The sequence below is a fragment of the Zingiber officinale genome, chromosome 2A (assembly GCF_018446385.1).
Source record: "Zingiber officinale cultivar Zhangliang chromosome 2A, Zo_v1.1, whole genome shotgun sequence".
In the NCBI taxonomy this organism is placed as follows: domain Eukaryota; kingdom Viridiplantae; phylum Streptophyta; class Magnoliopsida; order Zingiberales; family Zingiberaceae; genus Zingiber; species Zingiber officinale.
In genome coordinates this window covers 112,440,000-112,459,621 of record NC_055988.1, presented here as the reverse complement: position 1 = coordinate 112,459,621, position 19,622 = coordinate 112,440,000, and the positions used below count along the sequence as shown (strand labels likewise).

Here is a 19,622-nt window from a genome sequence, read left to right as displayed (position 1 = left end):
CAACCAACTTTCCAATCTCACATCCTCCAAACCTCTTATTCTCAACTCTCTCTCTCTCTCTCTCTCTCTCTCTCTCTCTCTCTCTCTCTAGTTCTTAAGTTTTCAAATAACATTTGATAGTCTAAATAATTTACTTCAGAGACTTGGCTAGTGCTTAATCCAAGTTTATGTGGAATCGATATTTTTAATACTTAACGATTTAACCGTGCCCTTACGGTGAGACGACACCAAGTATCTAATTTTCAACCCCCTTTGGCTTATCTGGTTGTCAAGGGTTGAATCAACCCCTTTAGAATTTTATCCAATGCCCTTGCAATTTCAATATCAGTTAATTTGCACCTGCATACTTGACTCACAATGTCCAATCACAATATAATCTAATTTAAACTGTTGCATAAATATCAAAACTACATACTTAAAGACACGATTACACCAACATTAATGAGTGATGATCTGATGAAAACTGGATTTCAGTAAAACTCAGAAACATTCAAAAATATGAATGTCATTTCAACTGAGTTTATTGCATCAGGCTGGTGATAACTCAATGTTGAGATTGAAGCATGTCACATCCCAGTCAAATTCCTGTTCCAACGTCATGCTTTGTAATCAAGAATCCACTTCTGAATTTTGATAGAACATGTAATTAGAGAGATTGATCAAGAAGACATTTTTGATAGAACAAGTAATTAGAGAGATTGATCAAGAAGACATTTTTGATAGGAGAGAATAATATTAAATACTTGTGGCTAAAAGATGATGCGCTCATCACCGCCCCTCCACATCCGCCTAAGGCATTTGGAAGGGAGATAAGCGGTGTCTCTTTAGATGAGAGGGATTTTATTTCCCAAGAAATCATTCTCCTGGAGATTCAATCCCTGCTCTCTTATGGTAATCTACCACCCGAGTACCTATGCTCGTGGGGAAGAATAATACTGTAACACCTGAACAAAGCTTGATTTTATAGACTTTCGGAATTGGGACAAATTGTAAAGAATCCAGAAAAAAACATGTATTATTATACCTCTGGCATCCACAGAAATGTGGAACTAGTTAAAAGCTACTAATTCCTAGACACCCAGTCCATATTGTAGAGACGTGCAACAGCTTAATGCTGAGAGAACAAAATGTTATGCTGCAAAATCCAGTAAGATTGTGAGCTTAGATTACATCAACACATCAAATGAAACAACCATTTGTATCAGGCCAGGATCGCAACGCATATGAAATGAACATAATAATTCAATGAGGGGTATGACAAGTTATTGATCACAAGTTCAGGTTGATTAAGGAACTAACTGCTACCATGAAAGACAATTCATCTTTCCTGCACGTAAATCAGCTTTTAGATGCATCAAACCAAACGGGATAATATATTGCTTCATAGAGAATCACAACAGCTTTGAATTCTAAACTATAACTGGAATCAGTGAGGGTAGTAGATAAAGTAAATAGACGATATCTGAAGGTGTTGAAGGTATCCCTTAGAAATAGAGTCTCGTGAATATTCAAATGGTAGTTTAAAGACACAAGTAAAATTGTTATATCCATGAGAAGTACAAAAAGGTGACATATAACTAAGATTACAACACTAAAATTCATACATTGAAGCCATAAATGGGGATCAAACCCTCATTATACTATCCTGCTAGGGTGCACACCCCTCCATGGTAAGGGAGAAGTGTCCCAAGGACTGTTAGCAAGCATACTCACAGGTTACCTCAATATAAATGATTTAGAAAAAGCTTCTGGAAAAAATAAATACCTGGCCAACTCTGAAGATATCTGCGTTAGTTGAAGTAAATATATCTACCGAGTTAAGAATTTCAAACATGAAGCTCAAATTGTGCATGAGCAAAAACAATTATATTTCACCAAATTGTGGTTCTTCTGGTCTTGTTTGTAAAATTGCATACACATTGGCCAACAACTGATCTGATTGGTTTTCAATAAATCTGTATCCCTCGATGGTCTCAGAAGCCTTTGTTGCAACTACACCAAAAATATGACACAGGGATCTGAAGCGTTTGACTTTGGCTGACTTAAGTTCATTATAAGTGGCAAGCCCACGCAAGTCTCTCAAGGAGACAACTTTGGCATCTTTCCTCCACCTCTTTAAGAAATATTTTGGTGGAAGCTCTTTGATATTTGTAACATCAAGTGCTTTCATCACATGACGACATTGGATGCCCACAAACTCAAATTTTTTACAACTGCATGACAGTGTGCTATCAAGAGGGTTAAATCTTACCAAATGAACCTTCAGGCTTCCCTCTGATGTAACCTTGTATTCATAGGTTGTCTCTACCATACCAGAATTATATACCATGCAATCAAAAGACAACTCAAACTCCTTTTGAAACATGTCAAAGACTGCTGGTGTATATATATTTGCAGCTTGTCTCAACATTCTTGAAGAAGCTACTATCGAGTTACTCTCAATAGCATGATAGTCAGCTGTTAATTCTGCATATCTTCGCTCATATAACATTCTTTCATATTGTTCAAGGAATTGTGTGAGATCATTTTCTAGTCTCAGGTGTTCCTTTAGCATGGCATTCAAGCTTTCCACACATTGAGTGCTACTCATGTCTGCACAGAACATATCTCGTCGACATGCCACTGACCAATTGTCCCTATCATCAAATAATTTCTTCAGCCATACATTATCTTTGAGCTCATACTTTTCCAGCATCTTTATCCATTCTGAGACAAACTCTTGAGCATCCTCACAATCATAGAGACATTTGCGAAAATCAGATGCAAATGTCCTCGAACCTTGAAAAACCTGAGCCAGGTATTTTGTTGCATTTTGGTACACGTGCCATACACATGTTAGGTGTTGTGTACCAGGCCAAACTAGATCAAGAGCTTTAGTAATTGCCACATCTTGATCTGTCAGGACTACACTTGGAACCATTTCATTCATAGCACTCTTGAAATTCTCAAACAACCATTTGAAAGATTCTTCAGTATCATCATAAACCAATGCTGCACCAAAAACAACAAGTTGCTTATGATGATTCACACCATAGAATATTGACATGGGTCTCCCGTAATTATCTATCTTATATGATGTATCAAAACAGACTACATCACCAAAGTATTGATAATCAACAGCAGATCTCCCATCCCTCCAGAAAAAACATGTTAGCTGATCTTCTTTATCAAGCTGTATGGAATAATAAAATGCTGGATCATCAACTTGTCTTTGTTGCATGTACTGCAACATGGCTCCTACATCTCCTACCTTTGGAACAACCTTACGCTTAGCATGTAAGTAATTCCGACAGAGGGAAGAAGGAAGATTGCTCTGTTCACTGACAATTAGTTGATTCAAGCACTCATCTTTAACTTTTGGTTCCATTTTGGAGTCCTCTGCTGCTTCAGTACACTGAACCCTATTAACAGTTCTGTGTGATTTTAAAGTGTGAGCTGTTCGTGCATTTACCAACTCATGGTTGTGGTATGGGTGAAATTCACTCACCCGATATCGACCATTCTTAGCAAGTTTGATGGTCATACGAGCATGACAACCTGTTCTCTCGCTAGATCGCATGCGATGTTGTTGCACCTGATTCCCATTCTTCTTGTTCCCATGAAATCCTTGTTTATAGCAAACATATGTCCTGGATATGATCACACCTGAAGATTTACGGTTAATCCAAGCCTTTCTTACATCAAATCCAATTCTTTTGGCATAGTCATTATAGAATTGATAAGCCTTCTCATCATTCTCAAACTCCATGTCGACTTTTGGTGCCCAACTCTTGTTAGCAGCATCTTCGATGGAGAAAAATGTGACTTTTTTGTATCCTCCAGCTTGCCTGACCAAATATTCGATCTTCGCCTTCTGCGATGCCATCACTCCGGTAACTGCAGAACGTGACTTTTTTGGAGCTCTGTGGGACTTTAACGTGTGAGATATAGTAGGTGCTACAAGCTCATGATTGTGCATTGGGTGGAACTCACTAATCCTGTAGCTCCCTCTATCAGTAAGTTTGATAGTCAAATGAGCAAGGCAACCAGTTCGCTCATTTTGCCTGGGTTTCTTCACGTCGCTGTCATCTCTCTTGTTCCCTTGAAAACCTTCTTTGTAGCAGACGTACGTCCTCGATATAACAACTCCTGAAGCACGGCGATTAATCCAAGCTTTCCGAACGCTGAATCCTGATATCTTAGCGTAATTGTTGTAAAATTGATATGCGTCCTCATCCGTCTTGAATTCCATATCTATTTTCGGCAGCCAATTGGCTTCTCCAGCAGCCTCCGCAACAGGATCACTCAATGCTAACTCTTCCATTCTCTTGTCCTGTCACCAAAACCCTCTTCTCTTTAGCAAAACATAAAAATCCATCAAAATCTGAATATAACTCAGCGGGAAGGGATCGATAGAGCTCTAAGGGAGCCGATGCAAATGTAAAAATCACGCATTTCTAGACGAACATTCTGATTCGGCGGAAGAATAATCAAAAGGAAAGGCCAAAAAGAACATATTTAGAGACGCGAACAGAGGCAAATTAACCCGAAGCACAGGGATTCGAGCTGCAGGGAGATGGGGAAAAAATGAAAAACAAAGAGATCGAAAATTTACTTGTAGCTGAGAATCGCAGATTGATTGATTCTGTCGAAAGCTCCCGCGCTTGGCGAAGTTGCGAGGGGAGGATTCGAAGCAAAGAATGGCGGATGGAGCGGTAGCAGAAACCCTACAAGTGGTGTTGGAAGGGATCGCCTTCCAATTCTGGTCGTGAGGTATTCCCGACGGAAGAATAAAGCGGATTGGAAAAGTGATTTGGGTTCCGCAGCGTCGTGGCGACAGGTGTCGATGTCTCGTTGGAAGTGGAAGATGACTATGGTCAAGATGACAGGCTCAATGGACGGTGGGTCGCATTGCAAAATCATGATCCAAATGGGGTCAAACCGGAAGTTTCTCATTTGACTACATTATGAAATTTCTCATTTTTTTATTATCTTAAAATTTAAAACAAGCAAAAATATTAATGTTCTTATTGGCACTTACCTATATAGTATTGGAAAGATAAAAACTATTATAATTTTTACATAACTATATTAACAGAGCTTGTAAGGCTAGATCATCCCCTTGGCCTGGCTCATATTCTATGCGCTCCACTCGAGTTAGTTTGTATTTTTATTATTATGAGTTATATAGGATAATTGCATATCCTTTTTATATTTTTGTATTATTATGTTATATAAACTTATATGTTTAATATTAGATATGGAAAAGATTATTCGCTCATCCTAAATATTTTTTCTCGTCAACCCACAATAATGAAAAAATGTAAATCTCGATTACCTATGACAACATGTCAATTATGGTAACTAAATAATCTCTTTAAATAGGGAAGATTTTATTTCCCGAGAGATCTTCCTTGGGATTCAATTATTACTCTTATGTGGTAATTTATCAACTAAATTAAACCCATGAGGGCGCACGCGGTGACCTTCTTAGAAATTCAATATCTTTTGATTACGTCTCTATTTAAAAAAAAAAATTATAAATATATTATAACTAAGATTTAAATCGTAAATATTTAAATGACAAATTAAATATTCTATTACAACATCATGACCAGTAATATATATGTAACACTAGATATATAACCTTAGAGTGTCAAAAATATTATTATTGAAGAATTTTTTTAACCTCATTTTGTAATTATATTTGATATGGGAAAATATTCATGCGCCACCTGGCATGGTCAAATCAAGAATTATACTGAGTTGGAAGTCAAAGACAAAACAAGTGGGAATCCGGTCAAGATGCATTTGAGTCAAATCAACCAAGCTCGAGTCTAATTCATGCCTGAATTAAATTGGCCTTGAGTCAAATCGGCCCCTTGATAAGTTAATTTTGTCTGAGTCAAATCAAAGCTCGATCCACCTCACATAAAACTCAGACTCGATTTGACGGTTGTTGATGCGCTGATTGATAACCAAGGGATGCAGTTATTGAGTGTTGATCACTAGAAGAGGTGCCTGTTAATAACTAGAGAAAGAGGTGCGCTCTTTGAGAACGAAGGTCACCCTTTTCACTCCCTTTACAGGTTGCAACATCCAAGCAAGCAATTCATTTTGTTTACTACTATTCTATTTATTATTTTTCTCCATTCTCTCTATTTTGTGAAATTACTTAGGTTAGGATATGTTTGGTATGATGTAATCTATTATATTACAAGACTGATTATTTTATTTGATTTAATTTTAAATTTGTAATGTAATCTGAATTACAAAAGATAATGAAATTTTGTAATCTAGATTACAAAGCAAATACTATGTAATTCGATTACATTACGAGGTTACCGTTTAATCAAAATTTAAATGTCGAATATACTCCTAGTCCACCGTCGTCGCCATCCACTCCCGTCGGCTGTCGCCGCCGGCGACCATCGCCGGCGACCACCGTCGGCCGCCGCCGCCGGCAACCACCGTCGGCCGCCGCCGCCAGCGACCATCGCCGCACACCGCCGACGGTCATCGCCATCACCGATTGCCTGTGGTGGTTGTCGGCAGAGGAGGCCAACGGCGACGACCGTTGGTTGTCGTAAGCTCCGGCAGAGGTGCGGAGGCCGTTAGTAGAGATCGCATGATATTTTTGTCATTTTATAATAATACGAATTACATTTCTTATAAAAAATAATTGACATCAAACAAAAGAATGTAATCATCCTTGTAATCAAACATATATTACATTACCAAACGTAGTAATGTAATCAAGATTATATTATATTACATTACAAATTTAATTACATTACAAGAAAGATTACATTACACTCAACCAAACGTAGCCTAAAGCATAGGAGTGACAAAGTCGAGTCTCGACTCGGCGGTCCTCTTTAACATTTTCAAAGATCTCCTTATTGTAAAATTGGAAGTAAAAGCCCGACACCTTTAGAAGATTGGCTCCTTTGGAAGTTCGATTCCTTGGTAAGCTTGACTCCTTCAAAAAATTGACTTAATCTGTATCTAGTCGGTCAAAAATATTTGACGAGTCATCTCATCCCTTGATCTAAGATCGGATCAATTGATGTCGTCTATAGGAAATAGGAGGAATTGAGACATTGAGATGGAAACACTAGAGAAAAAAAATATATGGAAAGCTAAGATGGTGCTAACGAAAGAGGTCAGTTTGAAACTATCACTGTAACAAGGGAAGATTTGAATAGACTTACCACCACCATCACTGTAGAAGAAATATTGCAATGTCTTGCTTTGCATACTCCAGCCCTGCAAAAGCACCACCCATTCCTCCCCGAGTGCCTCCACCTCCTGTCGAGAAACCTCCAACCCCCGATACAGTACCTGGTGGAGCATCAGTCCAATAGAAGGAACAATCTTTGGTATCAATAGCCTATGAAATGCTTCAAAGAAATCCAAATAGAGGTCGAGCACCCCTACTGGTCGAGAAGAAAAGCACGAGATAATCCTTTCTCCCAAAATATTCTAGATGAGGAATCGTCACAGCATTTCCGACCTTTGTAGCTTGAGGAATAATACTAGGTCCTTTGATCTAGTTGATCAGTTATGCCAATTCGAGAATGCATCTCTGCTGCATCATTATACTGATGTCATTAAGTGCTGAGTTTTCTGGATAACTATTGTTAGGTCTTGAATGAGCTCGTGCTTATAGTCGTTTTGCAACTGTCGGCACTGTTGGAGATTGCCGTCGAGAGGATGCAAACTGATATTGGATATCGTCGAGACTAGTGTTCAACACTATCTCCGTAAAACGATATTGCTCCGCTATAAGTACTTATGGATAGCAAAAATCCATTTCCCAAAATACAACGACGTTATCTCGAAATAGCAGCACTTCAAATTTCAAGAGGAACTTTCTCATAGGCTTTTTAGACTCCGAATGCAGAAGATGGGATGAATGAATTGATTTGCTTTTCTCTTATACTGTTTTCTATGTTTTTTTCAACATCTGGAGAGTTTTATTTATACAGAAAAATAAGTGAGACACCTTTTGATGAAGATTCATCTAAGTCATTTAATCTAGAGGGTTGTATCATTTCAGATAGACCTTGATTTGAGTCTTCAGATCTGAAGGCTTATCCAAACGACACTCATTGGAAAGCACTGATGCGAGTTTTTAGATATTTGAAAATATACTATAAACTATAGATTACATTATAGAGTATTTTCCGTTGTCTTAGAGGAATATTGTGATGCTAATTGAATATCAGATACAAAAGATTCTAAATCCACTAGTGAGCATGTATTCACAATCGGTGGAGGAGCGGTATCTTGGAAATCCACAAAACATATATGCATTGCTCGGTCATGGAATCCGAGTTTATAGCACTAGACAAAGTAGCAGAAGAAGTTGAATGGCTGAAGAATTTCTTGGAAGATATTCCGAGTTGGACGAAACCTGTGCCCACCATACTTATACACTATGATAGTCAATCGACGATTGGAAGGGCATAGAGTAGTATGTATAATGGTAAGTCATGACATATATGTCGTAGACACAATACCATTAGGCAGTTGATCTCAAATGGAGTGATTGCAATCAACTATGTCAAGTCAAAAGATAATTTGGCAGACCCTCTTATGAACGGGCTAAGTCGAGATCAAGTATACTGCTCATCGAGAGGAATGAGATTAAAAATCTACAACTAAAATGACTGTAGCAGTAACCCGACCTTGTTGATTGGAGATCTCAATATCTTGGTTCAATAGGACAACGGAGTTACAGAAGTTGTGTTATAGCACATAAGATATATTATCTCTATCACAATCATAGGATGAACTTGTTCTATCCTACCACATGTAGTGAGGTTAAACATATGTTTTTAATGACTTCTATACTTTTATAAGGTAGAGTGTGGTAGGAAACTCTTGATAGAAGTATTACCTATGTAAGTGTGAAGACAGGCCGCTTCAATGAAACACTCATAAATCCAAGATAGTGTCCATGGCTAAAACAAAACCAACTATGAGAACCAAAAGTAGGTGAGATAAGTCTATGTGTGGGTGTTATTGTCTAAGTATACGCAAACAGCTGAGCAGTTCAAGACATCACGTTCGTTGCGCAACCTAGTATGCTTGATAGCATTCTACTATGGAAGGTTCAAAGTCACAAGCTACCTCTCCTGATACATTAACTTATCGATTGAACTCTTGTAAAGTGTCAACATGCATACATGTATTAATTTGCATTCATGTGGGGGATTGATGGATATTGGGTCTTAAAATGGGCAATACAGTTTTTGCAAAAAAAAATTGAGGTGTCATCAATCGATGAAAGTCAGAATTGACTTCTAAATCAAAATCTACGTTTCACGTAGATGAATCTACACTATTAATTTGCTCAAAATCGATTATAGGTGAATAAGAAATTAATTGTTTAAAGTTAAGCCCAAAATAGCGTTAAGGAAGTAGATGGGGAATAGTCCCACATCTGAAAATTCCAAGAGCGACTGCTTCCTTATAAGTACTGCTATGTTAATGGAGTTAACACAAAAAGTACAAGTGCTCTCAACTCGTACACACGTACGCGCACAATGGGCGCTTTGTTGGTGCACTTTGTACTTCACATTGCCTCAAGAAGCATTGAGAAGCTTAAATTTATGCTCCAAGTGATGATGACATGGCACTCGGATGATGTGTCATGTGCCTATGTGGCACGGGAGAGGGAGATATGACTGGGCAAAGTAAATGGCAACTATTGGATAAAAGAGGGTGATAGATCATAAGTGACACAATCTAAAGTGTTGATTACGAAGAGTCACAATCTAACCATTGGGGACCATACCTGATCTGAAGTGTCAGATTGAATGAGTTAATCTGACGGCTGAGATCAAGGGTTATCTAAAAGGATACAACCCTCTACATTAAACGACTCAGATGAATCCTCATCAAAAGGTACCTCACCTCTTTTTCTCTATAAATAGAACCCTTCCGATGTTGGAAAAAACATAGAAAAACAGTATAAGAGAAAAGAAAATCAATTCATTCATCCCATCTTCCATCTTCTGCATTCGGAGTCCAAAAAGCCTATCAGAAGGTTCGTCGGTCTCGAAATTTGAAGTGCTGCTATTTCGAGATAACGTCGTTGTATCTTGGGAAACGAATTACTGCTATCCATAAGCACTTGTAGCGGAGCAATATTGTTTTATGTAGATAGTATTAAACACTAGCATCGACGATATCCAATATCAGTTTGCATCCTCCCGGCGACAATCCCCGACAGTGCCAACAGTCGTAAAGAGACTACAAGCACAAGCTCGTTCAAGACCTAACAACTATATCTAGATCATTGCGGAGATTGTTGAACCGACTTCAACCTTGTTCTATTTGTGCTGATACATGGTGCACCAGAATCAAACCTATATTTTAATGTTATCAAAGGTTCAAAGTTAAGTCTTATTGTGATATGATATGTTGACTAAGTGTGCAAGCTAAAAACTTGACAAATCTAGAGGACTAAACATCAGCCTGAAGTCCAATTAGATTAGGAGAATCAGATAACTGACAAGAAGCCCAAATAGGTCACAGAGGATTAAATATATAGTAGGAAGTTCAGTTGGGTCAGTAAGACCTAACAACTAACTGAAGTCCAGATGACATATCTGGCAAGAAAATCTAGTAGGTCAGGAGATCAGACGTCAAATAAGTATACAAATGGTAAATGGAGATAGGCAACTAGAAAAGAGAGATCTAGTGAAGATGAGTCACAGTGGAACTGTAGGCACTCGTCCAACTTGAAAATCTAAGTTAAGATTAAGACTAGATCTTGGTCTTTGTAAGACAGGATCAAATTCATAAATTAATTTATGCATATGTGTTAACTCTGTATTATAAGTAATTTTATTATTTGGACTAACATATTTTACAGGAGCTTGAGTAAAACACGAATTTGGATGAACAATGCTTCATAGGCCTCAAGTGGTGGAAGGCGCCCTCAACAAAGTGTTGGAGGCGCCTTGGGTGAGTGGAGGCGCTCCCAAGCAGATAAACTTCAAGGATGAAGTTTCAGCTTTGGAGGCTCCTCAAGTGACTTAGAGGCACCTTAGAGATGATAATGTCGAAGTGTTAGAGGTGCCCTTAGCTGCTTAGAGGTGCCCCAAATGGATAAACGACAAATACTTGGGATTAATCAGAGTTGATGAAGGCGCCCTAAGTCATTGGAGGCGCATAATGCAAAATAAAAAGAGACTACAATATTCTTCACCAATTCTATTACAAGCTTCGACTTGATTCTATTGTGTTGTTTACACCCACTATGGTGATGTGACTCTATTATGCCCAACTGCTGTTGTCAGAATGATACTGACATTAAGTTTTGATCTTCAACTATAATCCGTGTCGGTAAAACATGTGTTTTCTTTCAGTTGTTGTTATACTTGCATAGGAAAATGTAGGGTGTTACACTTTCCATTTTTCTGTATTCGACCTCTCTGCCTGAAAATTCTTCAGGAGAGATTTTAGTGGATTGGTCAATTGAAACGATCCAAGGGATTGTGGGTCTCGGAGTAGTAGTCACTAGACTACAAACCAAGAAAAAAAAGGTGTCCTTTTCCTTTGTGATATTCACATTTTAAGTTTTCTGATGTGTACTCGAGTTTTTGAAAAGATTTTAAAAGATGAAAAGAAAAGTTTTAAAAACAAGATTCATGCCCTCTCTCTCATTCGTTTCAATCCTATAATTGATATCAGAGTGGGATCACTCTAAATTTGTACCCAAAGTGCAATTACCTCTTTTAACAAGTCTTTTAATTTTTTTTATAACTTGCTCAAAATTGGTGCAACATCACTTGAGTTATTTTTCTACTTTATTTATTATTTCCCATACTACTAATCTAAGACCAAATCTTGAGACATTGCTTTTCTTTCCTTTTTTTTCAAGAACTAAATTACCCAAAGTGAAGGATACAATACCACTTACCCTCCAGTACTCTTCAACAGAGATAACTTACCATACTAGAAGAGGAGAATGGAGGTGTACTTGAAAACTGACATCTATCAATGGTTCAATGTTTGACGAAGGTGTTAGGACCTTCGGACGTGGCTAGAGAGGGGGGGTGTGAATAGCCGACCCCAAATTCACGTTTCTTCCTACAATTTTAGTTAGCGCAGCGGAAATAAAAGATAGAAACGAAACAGGAGAATATCAAACCTCAAACGCGACGATATAACGAGGTTCGGAGATGATACTCCTACTCCTCGGCGTGTCCGTAAGATGGACGAATCCTATCAATCCGTCGGTGGATGAGATCCCGGAAAACCGGCTAATAAAAACTCCTTCTGGGTGGAGAAACCTCGCCACAATCTCTCTTGCAACAGCAAGATCGGAGTACAAAGATAAAGCAAGAAGCCAAGAACAATATGAATGTAAAAACACTAGTTTGCTTACCTTCTCGTCGACTGGTGATGAAGCAACCACTTCACGGATGCCAACAACAGCAGCAACTGATCAGTTGGAGTCTAGCCGAGGGAAGCTCACACGAAGCTTCAGCAGTGGAGAGCTCAACAAAGCTCAGATCGCAAGAGCAAGAAGAAGTCAACCGTCTCCCTTTTTTTAGAGGCCCTCCACCTCTTGATTTATATGAACCTGCGAAGAAGAAGACACAGACACAGAAATCTAGCCGTTGTGACTCAACGGCTAGACCTGGACCGATCAGGCTCCACCCTGATCGATCCAGGACGGATCTGATCGGTCAGGGGACCGATCAGGCCCTAGGCTGATCGGTCCCCAGACCGATCCCAACTCTCACAGAGAGTTGGTTGCGGAGCCCTGATTGGTCTGTGGGTCAATCAGGTCATAGGTGGATCGGTCCACCGACCGATCCCTCCTATTCCTTCTCCAATTTGTTTGGTTACTGATCGGTCACCAGACCGATCAGATGACCCACAGTGAGAATCAGTGTATCACTGGATCGGTCAGCAGACCGATCCAGATACCCATAGTATCACTGGATCGGTCAGCAGACCGATCCAATTTCCCAGCCTTAAACCCTAAAGCCTTCCTGATCTAGAGAACGAGCTACCGAGCCCTCTCTGACCTAGTCCGGAGAACGAGCTACCGAGCCCTCTCCGACTTCCACGTCTGGTCCAGAGAACGAGCTACCGAGCCCTCTCTGACCTAGTCCGGAGAACGAGCTACCGAGCCCTCTCCGACTTCCACGTCTGGTCCAAAGAACGAGCTACCGAGCCCTCTCTGACCTAGTCCAGAGAACGAGCTACCGAGCCCTCTCCAACTTCGTCCGGTCCAGAGAACGAGCTACCGAGCCCTCTCTGACCTAGTCCGGAGAACGAGCTACCGAACCCTCTCCGACTCCATCCAGTCCAGAGAACGAGCTACCGAGCCCTCTCTGACCTAGTCCGGAGAACGAGCTACCGAGCCCTCTCCGACTCCATCCAGTCCAGAGAACGAGCTACCGAGCCCTCTCCGACCTAGTCCGGAGAACGAGTTACCGAGCCCTCTCCGACTCCATCAAGTCCAGAGAACGAGCTACCGAGCCCTCTCTTACCTAGTCCGGAGAACGAGCTACCGAGCCCTCTCCGACTCCATCAAGTCCAGAGAACGAGCTACCGAGCCCTCTCTTACCTAGTCCGGAGAACGAGCTACCGAGCCCTCTCCGACTCCATCAAGTCCAGAGAACGAGCTATCGAGCCCTCTCTGACCTAGTCCGGAGAACGAGCTACCGAGCCCTCTCCGACTCCATCCAGTCCAGAGAACGAGCTACCGAGCCCTCTCTGACCTAGTCCGGAGAACGAGCTACCAAGCCCTCTCCAACTCTATCCAGTCTAGAGAACGAGCTACCGAGCCCTCTCTGACCTAGTCCGGAGAACGAGCTACCGAGCCCTCTCCGACTCCATCCAGTCCAGAGAACGAGCTACCGAGCCCTCTCTGACATATTCCGGAGAACGAGCTACCGAGCCCTCTCCGACTCTATCCAGTCTAGAGAACGAGCTACCGAGCCCTCTCTGACTCTATCCAGTCCAGAGAACGAGCTACCGAGCCCTCTCCGACTCTATCCAGTCCAGAGAACGAGCTACCGAGCCCTCTCCGACCTCCCATGCCAAGCTTCCATACTTGGACTTTTCCCCGTGCCCAGCTCCCTGCTTGGACTTTTCCGTGCCAAGTCTCCATACTTGGACACTTCCCGTGATCAGGTCAACTCAAGTCGGGTCAACCAGGTCAACCTTGACCAAAGGTTGCACCCACAATCCCCCAAGTTCCTATTCTTGTCAAACATCAAAATATAACTTCTCCATTCTTGTCAAACATCAAAATATACCTCGAGTCAGGTCAACTCGAGTCGGGTCACTCAGGTCAACCTTGACCTAAGGTTGCACCAACAATCTCCCCCTTTTTGATGTTTGACAAAAATCATAATCAAGTTAGGTTAACCCGATAACCTAACTTAGGTTTTCCAATAGTTCTCCAATGTTTTTCCTTGAACATTCTCTGAACATTCTCCCCAAACTCCAATGTTCTTCCTTGAATATTCTCTGGACATTCTCCCCCATTTTGACACACATCAAAAAGAAGTGAATCAAGGTCAAGAGTTTCTTCTTAATGAAAGTCCCATACCTTTCATTGAAACCCTTAATTTCCCCCTTGATACTAAAATCAACAATCAACTTAGTGATAATCACTTATCACTCATCCTCAGAAATCTTGACGAGTAAAAACTCCCCCTTGACCAATAGGTAAAACTCCCCCTAAAGGTCAACTCCTCCTTGACCATTGCACCAACAATGTCTTGGAGAGTTTCAACCCTTTAGAAATCTAAAGCACCAACTTCCATAGCTGAAATTTCATACAACAGTCGAAAATCAGCATTTTGGCACGCTCTGATCGGTCACCAGACCGATCAAGACTCCACTGGATCGGTCACCAGACCAATCCACACTGCCCTGGATCGGTCCAGTGACCGATCCAAACTTCCCTGGACCGATCAGAATCTTCTCTGATCGGTCCACAATTCTCTGATAAGAATTTCTGATTTCTCTCCCGAAATTCAGAAACCCCTAAAAAATTACAGAAAATTCTAAAAATTATAAAATTTTGAGGATACATTCCTCATCACATATATTATTATGGAAAAATAGTTTTCTATGAAAATAACTCCCATTTTTTAATCTTGATACAAAGTTCGAAAGACTTTGAAATAGCTCAAGGTTAATCCATCTTTGTATCAACTTGCTCAATGATGAATGCTATCACTAGAAAAGTTTCATCAAGGTTTTTTAAATCAATTTTGAAATGATCTTAAACCATTCAATTTAGGACCACAATCTTAGGACTAAATGTACATGACTTGTACACAAGTTTTCCCTATGATCCTCAAATTCGAATTAGGCTTATCTAGGTACAAGAACTATGCACCTTGATCCTAACTCATAATCCTAATATCTCACACACATCTAAGGTGTATCAAACACATCCAAGTCAATTTTGATGTGAGATATGGGTTTAGGTCATCTTAAGCTAAGTTCTCATGCATTTTTTAAATAACAATTTGATCTTCATATCAAATTGTGTTTCTATCCTTAAATCAAATTAATTGATCATAAATGCAAGAGATGATGACATGGCATAAAATAATATCATAAGTGGAAACATGTGCCAATGTCATGATGTCATGTCATCAAGTATGAAACTTAAATAAGGCATGACATATAACTAACCTAAGCATTATCATGACATTTCAAATGATAATAAAATAAATATGATGTCATGACATGGCATATGACAAACAATGTATGGCAAATAATATATAAAGGTATATAAAATACCTAATTCTAGCCTTAGTTGTCATTTTTGATAATTTTGATCATTTTACCATAAATTCTATATTCCTAAGTGTAATAGACCTAAAATCATATACTAAAGATTTTTAGATCACTATGTGCCAATTAGATTGATCCTAGGAAACTCCTCAAATGTGGTTGGCACATCCTAATCACCTTAGGAATAATTTTTAATTTCATTTTCAAGGCTTGATTATACCTTGAAAATTCCTAAAATGCCACTTTTTGCCATGAGTAGGTTAACTACCTATCTAATTAAGGTTGGCACACCCTAAATCATCTAGTGTGAAGGAATCACGCTCCTTAGAACCCAATACCTATTTGAGCTCATTGGGTTCACTAAATATTCACTAGGGATGACTTCCCTAGCAACCCTCCTAATGACCCTCCTAGGCTTTAAAGCCTTGGTCATTTGGGACTCATCAAGATCAACTCTAGGGGTGACTCCCCTTGTGACCTTGGTGATGGTCTTTTTAGCCCTAGGTCTTGTTCCATAATCGAATGGAACATTATGGTAAGCGGGCTTGACCACTTGAGACTTAGGTTTGTGACTCAAACCTCTCATGTCCTTGGGCTTTGATTTTTGACCCTTAGACCCTAGAGTTGACTTCTCCAAATTCTTAAGAGCCTTTTCTAAAGTGTCAAGTCTTGACCTCAAGACTTGATTTTCCTTCTTTAATACCTCAAGCTTTAATTTTCCATTTTTCTTTGAGGTATTCCTAGGCATATGTCTAGTTGTTTTGGGATTCCTATCTAGGTTTTCCTTAACCTTAGATGAGTTAACTCTAGGGTTGGTATTTCTAGCATTGTCCTTATCTAGGCTAACATGTTTGGCACCTAAGCACATGTATCGGTTTCTATGGTTATCATGCTTATCATTATTGACAATTGCAATAAAACTACTAGCATGTGTCTTATTAGAATTGCAAGAATGTGCCTTAAAGGATACCTTAGGGTTTGCCTTAGCTCCCCCCATAGATGTGCTTGGTCTCTTGTCCTTGTGAGGTTGCCTCCCCCTTGGACATTGACTCCTATAATGTCCCCTTTGCTTGCATTGGAAGCACACCACGTGCTCCTTGCCCTTGCGTATCGGGACTCCGGCTTTCTTAACTTTTGGTGCCGGTGGAGTCTTCCTAATCCTCTTTGGACATTTACTTTTGTAATGCCCATATTCCCTACACTCAAAGCACATTATATGTAATTTACTTGAAATTAAGTTGCTTGAGTTACCTAGGGTTGAGGATGGATATAAGCTCTCTCCTTCATCCCTTCCGGAGGTAGAGGCTTCTTTTTCTTGCTCCAGTCTTGAAGAAGAACTCTCCTCCTCTTCTTCCTTAGATGTTGAGTAGCCCTCAACTTCTAATTCCATACCTCCATGATGTGAGCTACTTGGCTCACTTGACCCCTCTTCATGACTTGAATTGGAGCTCTTCTCATGGAACTTAGCCAAGTTGTTCCACAATTCCTTGGCATTGTTGTATCCATCTATCTTACACAAGATATCATTAGGTAATGAAAATTTAAAGATTTTCGTTACCTCGTCGTTGATTATGGATTGGTGGATTTGTTCCTTCGTCTACTTCTTCTTCTCGAGAGGTTCTCCTTCTTTATCCACCGGAGGAATAAAACCTACTTGTACACAATTCCAATTTACTAGGCTAGTCATAAGAAAATACTTCATTCTTACCTTCCAATACGCAAAGTCGTCGTGATCGTAGAAGGGTGGAATCGTGACGTCTTCTCCAAGTTGATCCATTCTCTAGCTCGTGCTCCCCTGGGTGTTAATTCGACGAAGAGCGACCTTGCTCTAATACCACTTGTTAGGACCTTCGGACGCGGCTAGAGAGGGGGGGTGTGAATAGCCGACCCCTAATTCACGTTTCTTCCTACAATTTTAGTTAGCGCAGCGGAAATAAAAGATAGAAACGAAACAGGAGAATATCAAACCTCAAACGCGACGATATAACGAGGTTCGGAGATGATACTCCTACTCCTCGGCGTGTCCGTAAGGTGGACAAATCCTATCAATCCATCGGTGGATGAGACCCCGGAAAATCGGCTAATAAAAACTCCTTCTGAGTGGAGAAACCTCTCCACAATCTCTCTTGCAACAGCAAGATCGGAGTACAAAGATAAAGCAAGAAGCCAAGAACAATATAAATGTAAAAACACTAGTGTGCTTGCCTTCTCGTCGACTGGTGATGAAGCAACCACTTCACGGATGCCAACAACAGCAGCAACTGATCAGTTGGAGTCCAGCCGAGGGAAGCTCACACGAAGCTTCAGCAGTGGAGAGCTCAACAAAGCTCAGATCGCAGGAGCAAGAAGAAGTCAACCGTCTCCCTTTTTTTAGAGGCCCTCCACCTCTTGATTTTATCTGAACTCTGGCCGTGAAAACACTCGCCGAAGCTAGCTTTTCTCCCGAAGGCAACTCCACCTGATCGATCCAGGACGGATCTGATCGATCAGGGGACCGATCAGGCCCTAGGCTGATCGGTCCCCAGACCGATCCCAGCTCTCACAGAGAGTTGGTTGCAGAGCCCTGATCGGTCTGTGGACCGATCAAGCCATAGGTGGATCGATCCACCGACCGATCCCTCCTATTCCTTCTCCAATCTGTTTGGTTACTGATCGGTCACCAGACCGATCAGATGACCCACAGTGAGAATCAGTGTATCACTGGATCGGTCAGCAGACCGATCCAGATATTCATAGTATCACTGGATCGGTCAGCAGACCGATCCAATTTCCCAGCCTTAAACCCTAAAGCCTTCCTGATATAGAGAACGAGCTACCGAGCCCTCTTTGACCTAGTCCGGAGAACGAGCTACCGAGTCCTCTCCGACTCTATCCAGTCCAGAGAACGAGCTACCGAGCCCTCTCCGACCTCCCATGCCAAGCTTCCATACTTGGACTTTTCCCCGTGCCCAGCTCCCTGCTTGGACTTTTCCGTGCCAAGTCTCCATACTTGGACTCTTCCCGTGATCAGGTCAACTCAAGTCGTGTCAACCAGGTCAACCTTGACCAAAGGTTGCACCCACAATCCCCCAAGTTCCTATTCTTGTCAAACATCAAAATATAACTTCTCCATTCTTGTCAAACATCAAAATATACCTCGAGTCAGGTCAACTCGAGTCGAGTCACCCAGGTCAACCTTGACATAAGGTTGCACCAACAGAAGGTACACGACTCCAATAGATGATGCATGTGCCATGCAACTCAACCCAGAAAAGTAGAACCCAAAAATAATGAAGAAGGTCCAAGTTGACTCGAAGGTGTTGAACACCCTCCAACGTGGGCTGAAAAAGGCGGAACTCAACCCGGTCGGACCATTCGACAATTCGAAGGACCTTTAGGATAAGTTGATTGAGCTACACGAAGGCACAAAGGACTCGAAGGTAACTAAACAGGATTTGTTATTAATTAATTTATTTAATATCAAAGTGCATGACGGAGAAATCGCAAGTCAATTGCACACAAGGATCAAGAACATCCTAAACGAACTCCACCTGATCGACCACGAGCTAGAAAACAAAGATATATAATAAGGTATGCCTTAAAGTCGTTTCCTTGAAATACACTATGGGCATTTATAGTAGATGCCTATAAAGTTTCAAGAAATCTTTCAAAATTAAAATTAGATGAATTACTTTGTGAATTAGAACTAAATGAATAAACTAACTCAAAATAAATCAATAAAGGTATAACTTTTCTTACAGGTTCTATGAAGGAGGTGAAGACAAAATCCAAACCCGAGCTAGAAGTTGAGTCCGACTCAGAATCAGAGAAGAAGAACAACTAGTGAACATGGTAAGAAAAATGTGTACTAG

At 40.6% G+C, this 19,622-nt stretch overlaps 1 protein-coding gene across 1 annotated transcript; it reads right to left on the bottom strand.

Annotated features, from left to right (window-relative positions):
• Positions 1-1,484: 1,484 nt before the first annotated feature.
• Positions 1,485-4,749, bottom strand: LOC122041953 (protein FAR1-RELATED SEQUENCE 5-like). The gene is made up of 2 exons (XM_042601853.1): positions 4,595-4,749; positions 1,485-4,312 (listed from the first exon to the last, which is right to left on the bottom strand). The coding sequence occupies exon 2, from the start codon at positions 4,301-4,303 to the stop codon at positions 1,865-1,867; it is 2,439 nt and encodes an 812-aa protein (XP_042457787.1). The 5' UTR covers positions 4,304-4,312; positions 4,595-4,749; the 3' UTR covers positions 1,485-1,864.
• Between the last annotated feature and the right edge of the window lie 14,873 nt (positions 4,750-19,622).